This window comes from Vespa mandarinia, chromosome 12 (assembly GCF_050613455.1).
Source record: "Vespa mandarinia isolate Hongniang chromosome 12, ASM5061345v1, whole genome shotgun sequence".
NCBI classification, from domain to species: Eukaryota; Metazoa; Arthropoda; class Insecta; order Hymenoptera; family Vespidae; genus Vespa; species Vespa mandarinia.
This window is the reverse complement of record NC_140821.1, coordinates 5,786,215-5,797,500: the sequence shown is the minus strand read 5'-3', so window position 1 is coordinate 5,797,500 and position 11,286 is coordinate 5,786,215. Positions and strand designations below refer to the sequence as shown.

At 34.1% G+C, this 11,286-nt stretch overlaps 1 protein-coding gene across 3 annotated transcripts in view; it reads right to left on the bottom strand.

Moving 5' to 3' along the window:
• The window catches only part of spri (Src homology 2 domain-containing protein sprint), a 153,131-nt gene that overhangs the window by 66,705 nt on the left and 75,140 nt on the right, over positions 1–11,286 (bottom strand). The window contains exon 1 of one of the 3 annotated variants that reach the window (XM_035884372.2): positions 7,539–7,928. The exons of the other annotated variants lie outside the window; for them this stretch is intronic. Coding sequence (XP_035740265.1) covers positions 7,539–7,591 — 53 coding nt within the window. The 5' untranslated portion in view covers positions 7,592–7,928. Of the gene's footprint in view, positions 1–7,538; positions 7,929–11,286 lie in introns of those variants that run through there. 3 annotated transcript variants of the gene reach the window in all.

Sequence of the window (11,286 nt, the reverse complement as noted above, 5' to 3'; positions counted from 1 at the left end):
AGAGTGAAGGTCGACTCTAACCTCTCGGCCAGTTGGTCGGCTTCCACAAATAGACGCAACCCACTGTATATATCCTCTTTGTTCGCTAATCTTCTCAAGAAAGTAATTAGACGATCCACACCCATAAGAATACTATACCGAGTGAGACCGTTAAAAGAATTCTACTTATTTCTCTCTCTTTCTCTCTCTCTCTCTCTTTTTTTTTCTTACTAGCAACAAGCGAAGGACAGGTTCTTGCGTTAATGGTAGAACTCGTAGATTTTCGCGGAACACGTTTCGTTAGACTTACGACAACAATTTCTGACCCTTACAGATAATAATTATTAAAATCATTTATTCCAAATGGAAAATGGATTTATTGATATTTCAAATAAATCATATATATATGTAAAGAAAATATACTTTCTTCAGGTAGATTTGCCACGCGTCTCATAGCCCGCCCTTCCATTGTCCTTTATTATTTACAATTTCTTTTGTGACCTACAAATCGAGTCATTAAGATTTGGAAGAGAAACGGGCAGTATGAAATGTAACATAGAAGAGAAAAGCAACACGAGAGCTAGAAGAAGATACATAAGATAAAAGAAATAAAATTTAACAGTGTGAATAATAAACGTTAATTGTCGTTTCTTTGTTCAGAGGTAAGGCTAATCAGAACTAAGCATTAATTAACAAATAAAGATTTATCACTTTGTTCACAGAGAAACATATTTTCGTTTATCACCTCCCATAATCCATTCGAGATATTATATATATATATATATATATATATATATATATATATATAAATGTATGTTTTAAATTAATAAATAATATATCAAATTTATATTGTTTTTGTTTTTCTCGTTCTTTTTGTATTTTTCTTTTTCCATTTTTTCTTTCTTTTTTTAATAAAATCGTTCACTCGTCGCCTAGCAAATATAGTAATCGCGGCGTATATACTATATCAAAGAGAGAACTCGTTCTATATTCTTTCCTCGCATGTGTCGTTCCCATTATGGTTTGAACGATCCTACTGCTTGAAAACCTTCTCTGCTTTCTTAAGGAATCTTACTTTTGATTCATTCCGACTCCATAGTTATATTTATCTTTTTCCTATTTTTTTTCAACGCACGCATGTATCTATGTGATCATAGTTATCTCATATTTCTCGCACATAATAATAATTGCTATGACTACTAAGTATGTACCTGTGAAAAGTTTTTGAAAAAATCTTAAATTCTTAGTCATATCTCTAGATCGAGATAGTGATATGAAAATAAAAAACTAAGAGATCCTTTACACAAGAATAATTTAACATGTCAATATATTTTAAAAATAGAGACGACGTATATAAATACATATGTAGGAAGGCACGTACGACTACTAAGAAAAAGAGAGAGAGAGAGTGCGAATAGATAATTTTTATTAAACGTATACGTGCTCGTTCAAACGTGGTTAATTATTCTACGGTGAATTAGAAATACCGGATTACGAGTTACTTCGGCAATGGCAACGATTCTCTCTATTACGCGGATATCTTACCTATATTCGCGCGCCGAATATAAATGTTTGAGAAAATACAAGTTAATACGAGAAAATACGAGCAACCCCTTACGAAGGTGTGACTTCTATGAGATATTTCTCGCTCTTGCACGCTTCAAACGATGCATGAATATTTCATGAACCCGTAGATGAAGCTAGATACTACCTCTTCGACATTTTAAATGTAAGTATGTGTTTGTGTGTATGTGCGTTTGTTTAAAAAGTGTACGTAAGTGTACATACACACACGAGTGCGCGCGCGAATTTTAATTCTCGTCTATCACTTTTTACAATCTACCGGCATAAGAAGATCGCTCGATATCTTGATCGATTAATTATATTTCAATGGTACAAGTCACTATAATAAAAGGAAAGAAAAAAAAATTCTTATCTCGATCGGAAGAGATCGATTTTGCGATAAATCAGAACGTAGGGTAATATTTAATAAACGTCCACTTGATTTTTCTTTTTCTTTTTCAATTATTATCCCTCATTACGTTTCTAACGGAGAAAACGTGTGTACGATCGAAAGTAATGCTAATTACACAACGCATCTTTTCTCATAATTTATTGCACCTTATAATTGTGACTTTTTCTAACATTTTATTATCTTTCGTTCTTTAACAACGCACTTATCGATTAATAATGATCGTTAAATTACAAGAGAAGAAATCGAGATGGCAAGTATACGAGCAATATTATTAATTATCTAGGATATCGTCATTCAACGTTAAAACGTCAAGCAATAGTTTCTCTCGTCTCGAATCGAGTTGTAAAAGAGCAGAAAGGGGAGGAGAGTTTGTTGCTCCGACGTGGTAAGAAAATCACTTCGGGCTCATTAGTCCTTAATGAGATAATATGAGTGAGCTCTTTGAGTCGTAGTAGAACTAGAAGATCGAAATCAAAGCGGCACTTCTTCCTGGTTACCGGTTCGCGGAAAATTAAATTACCGTCCGGTGGATCATCGATAGACGCTTTGTAAATCGTCAAGACCGCGTACTTGCCTAACAGACGAGCAACCGAGTTCATCTTTCATTGAAGATGAACTTGCAAGTCCTTTTTATACATATGAATTTCGCCGGCTCATCGCTCGTAAGTCTGCAATGTATATAATCTCTGTCGACACAACAGACTCGACTAAGAGACTAAGAACACAGGCTCGATACTTCATGAATTTTATATATATATACATATATATATATATATATATATATATATATATAATATATATAATAAAAAATATATACATATATATATATATATATATATATATATATATATAATAAAAAAGAAAAAAAAGATAAACCCGATTGATGTAACGATTAGTGCAACGAACAGTACAACACATATGAAAAATATTATTTTCATAATCTTTATCACATACATTAAAAAAGGTTTTATTATCGAGTGATAATGAAATATTGATGATTAAAGTTTACGTTTGGATGGAATATTATTACAAAATCTGATTAATATTTTAGTCCGGATAATAGTCGAACGTTTAAATAAACGATAAATAAGTAAATAAAATTATTTTTACAGTTTAAGTAAATGATGAACAAGTAAATAAAACTATTTTTACAAAATCTTCAAGCATTTTATGAACACATACACACGAATTTATGTTGTATATCTTCGGCCATTTTAGCAATTTCGCGAAGCGTTCCCAAAAGAGAGAGTCTTCTCGGAAGAGACTGAGCGGCACATGTTCACGACAACGTATTCGAAATTTCCGTACGAAATTTTCATCCGACGAGGCTCCTTTCAAGAAGGAAACAGCAAGACGTCCGCGACATAGACGCATCGTTATTTCCTGGGATGGTGCGTCGGAGAAACTGCGTTTGCAATTTCCTCGGCATCGTTCATCCTCCTGGGAAAGTCTTGTGAAAGAGAACGGACGAGAAAAGATAGAGATAGAAAGAAAGAGAAAAAAAAGAGAAGAGAGAGAAGGTGCAATGAATTACCCGACAGCAAGAAATGATATACAATCTCCATAAATCGAGACTGAAGTCTCCAAAAAAAAAATTCAAACTTCCTTGCATCTTTGTGTTTTCTTATGTCATCGACGGCACTTTGATAAGACAGCTTGTAGTTTCGTAAATACTTTCTCTCTCTTTTTCATTCTCTCTTTCTTTCTCTCTCTCTCTCTCTCTCTCTCTCTCTCTCTCTCTCTCTCTCTCTCTCTCTCTCTCTATATATATATATATATATATATATATATATATATATATATATTCTTATTCTAGTGAAATGTTCTACCAACTTATATTCATAATATTCGATCATTTATATTTGTTTTTAAAAATTAATTGTTTAACACACTATGTACTATATATTTAATTGCTAATAATGCTCAATAGCCGATTACTTTCTGCGTTAATATTTTTATGAAAGAAAAACTTACTTTCTAGAATTTCATTTCAAGATTATTTATTTTTTTGTTGTATTTTCTATTGTAATTTCCGTTGTATAATTTTAACTTGGTCTAATAAATTTTTGGTCTATTTTTGGTCTTATTTGGTTAATTGGTCTATTAAATTTTTTATCTATCTATTTTTTTTTCTTCCCCTATCTTCTTATTCTTCTCTTTTTATCTCTCTTAATCTGTTTAAAAACGTTTCGGAATATTTCGGTAAGCGAAAGAGGTTCCCATACTTTTGTGGTTAGTTTAATATAGAAGAAAAAATGTCAGGAAGTAAATTTATGAGGAGCGAAAATACTCATACCGGTAGTTCAAGGATCGCTACATGAAAGGGATTAAGGAGGAAAATACGAAGGGAATGCGGATACAACAATGTCGTGCCTTGAAAACGATGAGAAGAAAACATTCCAAAGAGATATTCTTCATTTTTCACCTCATAACGCCATGCGACAATGACGCTTCTTCGTGGTCATTGTGTTCGCGATATGAGGAAAAACAACCCTCGAGTCTTTATCCTCCCTTTCGAGAGGAAAAGAAAAGAAGGAAAAGAGAGAAAGAGAGATTCTTTTGCGATACTTTTTGCGAAACAAGCGACCTAAACTATTCTTCTAAACGTATATCGCGGAGTCTGATTAAAATCCTGCCGCGACCAAAGGAAAATGGTTTCGATGAGAAGTGCGAGAGAATCGTGGAGCCAACATCCAAGAGAGGAGGGATATAACACGCGACATCCCCTCTATCCTCTCTCAAATGTATTGTGACCGCTGACAAAGACGCACACTTCATAGTCAGAGTAAGCCTCGGTAGGAGGTGGCTGTTAAAATTAAAAAAAAAAGAAAGAAAAAAGGGGTCGCCGGCACACGTTCTCTTCCTTTCGAGATTCTCTCTCTCTCTCTCTCTCTCTCTTTCTTTCTCTCTCTCTCTTTTTCTTTCTGTCTTTCTACTCTCCCATTGTAAAACGCGCAAATCGATTTTCTCGCAGAAGGCCACGCAGCGCTCTCGAGCCGAGTGCTTTTGTAAATGGTGTAAATTGGCGAGAGACAAAGACCGATGGAAATCGTGGCATTTGCTAAGAGGACCCTCATATTCTCCTTTTTCTCTCGCTACCATCTCGCGAAATGTGCGAGAACGAATGCATTTACAATAAAACGAAAAAAAAAGAGAGAGAAAAAAGGAGATAGAGATAGATAGATAGATAGATAGATAGAGAGAGAGAGAGAGAGAGAGAGAGAGAGAGAGAGAGAGAGAAATTCACCGACCGTCGAAAAATTTGGTGTAAGAGTATACTGTATGAGAAATGTTCAAACGATTTTTTTTTCATCTCTTTTATCGTCATCAAATTTCCCGTTTTTAGTTTCATTTAATGGCTTCAGTTGAAATTGAAACTGGTTCTCGTTGATTTTCAATTGAGTTACTCTTGTTCATTTTTTTTATCATCGATAATCATAATAATATATATATATATATATATATATATATATATATATATATATATATGTATATTATTCTACACTATATTGTCCTGGAAAAAATATGTCGTAAATAAATTCTATCAATAAATCTACCTATGAATTTAGCAGCAGCTTTTTCTTTTCATTTTCTTCTGGTGGATATCATTGAAACAATGATTCCGAGAAAATCGGGTTAAACTCGTTCTCTTAGTTAGCTCGTTTATTTCTCGAGTATAGGAGCAAAAAATGAATGACCATTAAAATACTCATCTAGTCTCGAATATTAAAACGCACATTCGTATCTCTCGATCTCATATTTCATTTTTTAAAGAATCGAAACGATGCTTTTTCCACCATTCAAAAATGAAATTATCCGTTCGAAATCCATCACCCTCCTACTTTTTTTTTCTTCTCTCTTCAAGCGAACGTTCACGATTTATCGATTTCTCTCCTGCAACGGAAATGCAATAACGATATATTCAAGTTCTTGAAAGGTTGCAAAAAACGAATTGACTAGAAAGAGAAAGTATATATACGCAAGTGAATTAGACAAGGAAAAGACGAATGAAACCAGACGAAGTAGAAATGTATTCGTGCTGACACGCACGAGACACGCACTTTCTATGAGCAAAACGCATATGCTCATATCACACTCTCTCTCTCTCTCTCTCTATTTCTCTCTCTCTCTAAGTAACGTAGACGTGTAAACAATGTCGTAGACGGTGCGATCTTTATTCTTGTCTAACCATCGACTTGATTCGATGTATTGCGCTTTCGTATATATATTTAAATATCTTGACTATGAAGTACTGACGGCTCCTTGAAAATAAATTTATTAGATATATACACATACACACACACACACACATATCGCTTGCAGTTATATCGATTAGAAAATCGAATAAATTTTAATATTAAATCTACTGAAAGATTGTTTCTTCTTGTTTCTAAAATGTATTAGAGCTGAAGTAAAGATTTTCAGGGAAATATTGTATTATAACATTAAAATAGTATATCATGACAATGTACCTACTAATTAACGGATAATTAAAAAGCCAATCTGAAAAGCCAAACAAATCATAAAGATACTGTACGATGCTCATGAAAAAGTATTAGAATTATTAAGAGACCAAAATAGAAAGTGTGACGATTAAATTCGTAATATTTAAAAGACTGATAAATTTTCTTGGATGAAACAATGTTTTCAATGGAAAAGTTCTATTACAATAATTCAGAACCAATTTCGTTTAAATCAAAATTCTAAAGGAAAAAACAATGCAATCGTAAATACGATTTTGGATAAGAAGAAAAGTAGCCAATCGAAAAGATACGGGCATTGTATTTATACGCTTTTAAGTTGAAAGAAAAATAATCAAGCAGGATATATTGAGCGTTCGTGCAATATTTTTAAATGGAAATACGCTTCAAGTACCTGGGTACTTATTCCGAATATGCGACATCGAACTCGTAAATAAAGCTCGTAGTTTGACGTTAGTAAAAAAAAAAAAAAACAAATAAAAAAAAATCCTTTTCTTCGTTTTTTATTTTCTTTTACACGTTTTGTTCTTCCTTTGTTTTTCTTTTCTTCTTCTTCTCTTCCCCTTCCCCCAACTGAAACCCCTTCCCTTCCCCATTATCATACGATTTCGTTTCTTTTACAAAGATCAACGATCGTTTTTTTTCATCATCGAGAGTTAAGGTATTGCATTCGAAACATTGCTCCGAACTACCATAAATCATTCACTTTACGAACATTTTATGCGCCGTTAAACGAGTACGTAACGAACGCGCACGTACCTCAATACGCTGTAACGAAATCTCACGAGTGATTTTAATGGTACTTATTTTACAAAGGGGTCGATGAAGGGGGAAGCAGGGGAGGGATGGTGGTTGAGAGCTTACAGATTATGGTCCGTCTATCTTGATTGTATTAAGAAACCGCTGCACTTATTTATTTTATTATATTTATCTTTTGTCAACAGAAATACGAGGAAGCCTTTTCTTCTTCTTTTCTTTCTTTCTTCATTATTTTTTTGTTTTGTTCGCGATCGAATGAACGTAAATTCTTCAAGTTGATAATAATCGAAGTTGAAAAAATTGAGATAATAAACAGAAAGATAGCAAAGAAATAACTTGCTCACCTCTTGTGCTTTTTATCCAATGGATTGATGATTACATCGCATAGGACCAGCATCCTGACATGATTAAATTTCGGTCAAATAACACAATAATATTTACAACGAACTTAATAGGAATTCATAAGAAACGAAATGCGAACGAATCCATGTTACATAGTCGTTCGATCAAGTTCAAACGAAACAAACAAGGAAGATGCAGGATGGTTACTGGAGTAGAGGCGAGAAGAAAGAAAGGACGAGAAATAGAAAGGAAAGTAGGTATTAGGCTGGAGTTAAAGTTAATTAGTCGACTAATGGGATTTAAGTAAGCGAGGAACAAATGAGCTTTAAAATTCCTCGAGAACTCGAATGGAGCAACTTGCTTCGTTGCAAGGATACACAGTCACTGGTTGAAAACCGAAAGTCTAAGAAATAAAGAAAAAGAAAGAGAAGGATGGGGAATCTCAAGAAGAACATCAACCACTCGTGAGTGAACAACGCAAGTAAGTACAGTGCACTCTTGAGTGAGTCGAGAGGTACTATCGCGGATCTAACATTAGACAAAAACAGAAATAGACCATAATTTGCAAATCGTAGCCGGTGGAAACGCGAGGAGAGAGTGAGAGGAGAGAAACGCTAGCTTTGGAAACCGGCCAAAATGACGTCGAGAGATCAGAAAAAGAGAGAGAGAAAGAGAGAGAGACAGACGTCGGTTCAGCGACGCACCCACCATATTCCGGCTTTATCACTGGCTACTATCCGAAAACAGTTTTCGAGGAAAGTACAAATTATTCTTGGTGAATCGAAGAAGAGATGCAATTTTGATTCTGATTCATTCTAAAAACTACGAGGCAATTGTTTCATTATTATTTTATAGGCTTATGACAAAGGGATCGTGAAAGAAATAATAAAAATATAATCTATAAATGATACATTATAATATTTTTACATTATAAGCGAATGAAGAGAATAGGAAGCATAAAAATTCTCATTTCGATTCAAATCTATGCACGGTTCGTATGCATTTTCGCATATTTTATCAATCTCGATAACACGAGTACACATCGATTCTCTAGATTCGCATCGAAATGCAACTTTTAATTAATCCGTTCCTCAACGAACTATGTATGTATGTATTTATGAATATATGTATGAATGTATATATATATGTATGTATGTATGTATTTATAATATAGTATTCATGAGCATATAGTATGCAGAAATCCGAAGTATGCTCGAAGCATATGCATGAAAAAAGAGAGAAAAAGAGAGAGAGAAAGAGAGAAAGAGAGAAAGAGAGAAAATAGAAAAAGATAAAAAATCGAAATAATTCCCGTTTTCAAATTTTCGAGCTTTTAATATCCTTCATTTATTTCTCTCTCCCTCTTTATGTCCCTCCCCCCCTCTCTCTCTCTCTTTCTCTCTCTCTCACTCCCTCTTTCTCTCTCTCTCTCTCTCTCTCTCTCTCTCTCTCTCTCTCTCTCTCTCTCTCTGTATTTCTCTTTCTGTATTCACACGCAAACACAGAAAATTAGAAAATTCTGCTACGATTATACGACAATGGATTTAACGTCCGGAAGACGAGCCCTTTTGTTGGCATTTTCGTGACAATCCCATCGAGTTCATTCGCTTCATGCACGGTTACCCTGCTTCCAAGCCCTCCCCCAACATTCTTCGCCATCTCCAAGAGGTAAGAGAATGAAATGACATCGTGCAATTAGTACACAGTCGGTAGTACGGGAATTGTGAAATTCACTGGCCGAACGAGATTCAGACGATTAGTCTGGAAAGCCTGTGACCGCTGCAACACAGATGGTGACGACAGCTCTTTCTCTCTTTCTCTCTCTCTCTCTCTCCCTCTCTCTCTCTTTCTCTCTCTCTATTTCTCTCTCTTTCTCTCTCCCTCTCTTTCTCTCTTTCTCTCTCTGTCTCTCTCTCTCTCTCTCTCTCTCTTTCTCTTCGCATATGGATGCATGCACTTTGCGAGGGAAATCTCTCTGACGTAGAGGAGGGTGGACGATAGGGTAATTATCATCGATTCGTCGATAAAACTCATTACTGTACGCCTCGGTACGCAAAACTATAATACAATATAATTGCGGTCGATTCGAAATTGGCGCCGTTTGTTTAACACGAGAACCTAGTAAAATTTATGCGTCTTCCCGTTGACAACATCGTTAAGAGATCATTTCTCGTATCTAGTGTATCTTTTGACCTAATTTTTGTCAATTTATGTGATGTCATGTTGTCCCTAATTACAGTCCACAGTTAGTGTTATAAACAGATAGATATACTTCTGTATATAGAAGTAATTAATTTTGTCTTATTAATAAAATCTATTGACTACAATATTAAAAAATGCATTGACATGTATTGAATCTATTCCATAGTAGTCATATATTGCCATAATATGATAGTACTTATCCTATTTCTTTTCTCTTTCTCTTTCTTTCACAAAGTCGATTATAAAACAAAAAATAAACGTGCACGTAACATTCGAGAATCGAAATGGAGTGATTCATTACTGACTCCTGTCAAATGTATCTTTTTACATCGATTAGACTAGCACTTTCGGTTCGATCATTGAAACGTTATTGAACCGAACGTTAAATGGATTTAGTTCGATTAAAGACACACATGCACGCATGTACGCACGCACGCAACCAATTCTAATTCGTAAATCGGTAATTTGCGTTTAAATCGCCTCTGCTATGTCCGGAACACCTGATATCCTTGCCGAAATTTATTTTATCGATGTAACCGAGAAAGAAGAAAATAGGACCAGAGGAAAACAAATCACTCCCTTTTAAAACGACGCTGCTAGTCCCTTTTTCTCGTCGACAAGAGAAATAAGGGTAGAAATTCCACGATTGAAAGGCGAAAATAAAGTATCCAATTTGTTTTGATTCGTCGTCTACTTCTTCTCCGGCTCGTTTTCGATCTATTTAACCGAAAAAGAATAAAAAGATTCGATCGATCATATAGAAAATATATTTCTTTTTTTTTATACGTTCTAAATAAAAATGATTAAAATCTAACGTTGTAATGAAATCAATTGTTCACTATTACGAATACGATTAAATTAGATATTAAAATGAAAGTTTTAAAGTGAGCCCCTCACTTCTCTAGAGCATAGTCATCTTCCGAAATCACTTTACTTACTCGATAAATTCTTCGCGTCTTGGCCGAGGCGTAGCAATGAGATTTTTTGGTTCGTTAGTCCTTTTGGTGCCACGGGTGAGAGTAAATTCGATTTACTTTCGGTGAATTTAATTTCTCGCCTGCTAGTGAAGCTGCTATATATTGAGTATATTGAGATACGGTTCTCAAGTTCCGCAGTACTAAAGTAACAGAAAAAGTGAGAAAAATATGTGTATATATATATATATATATATATATATATATATATATATATTTGTATATATAAATATAGAAAAATATATAAAAGAGAAAAGAAAAGAAATTATTGAAAATCACGTAGATACTTTACAAAGCTGTAACATGTTTTTCTTTAGTAGAGAAAATTTATAAATTGGAAATATTCAAAAAAATTCAGTAATGCTAAAGTACGTTACTATTTTTTCTTTTTTCGTTTAATTATCCAGCTCGTTGAATGTTAATGAAAGTCAATCTCGAAGCAAGTCATTTTGTGGTTCTCTCGAGAAACAAATGTCTAAACGATATCTTTCTTTACGAGTTCTATAGTAAGACCAGCACTGGTAAATGAATCAATACAAAACTATATAGCACTTGTCTTTGTTTTTCTTTTATA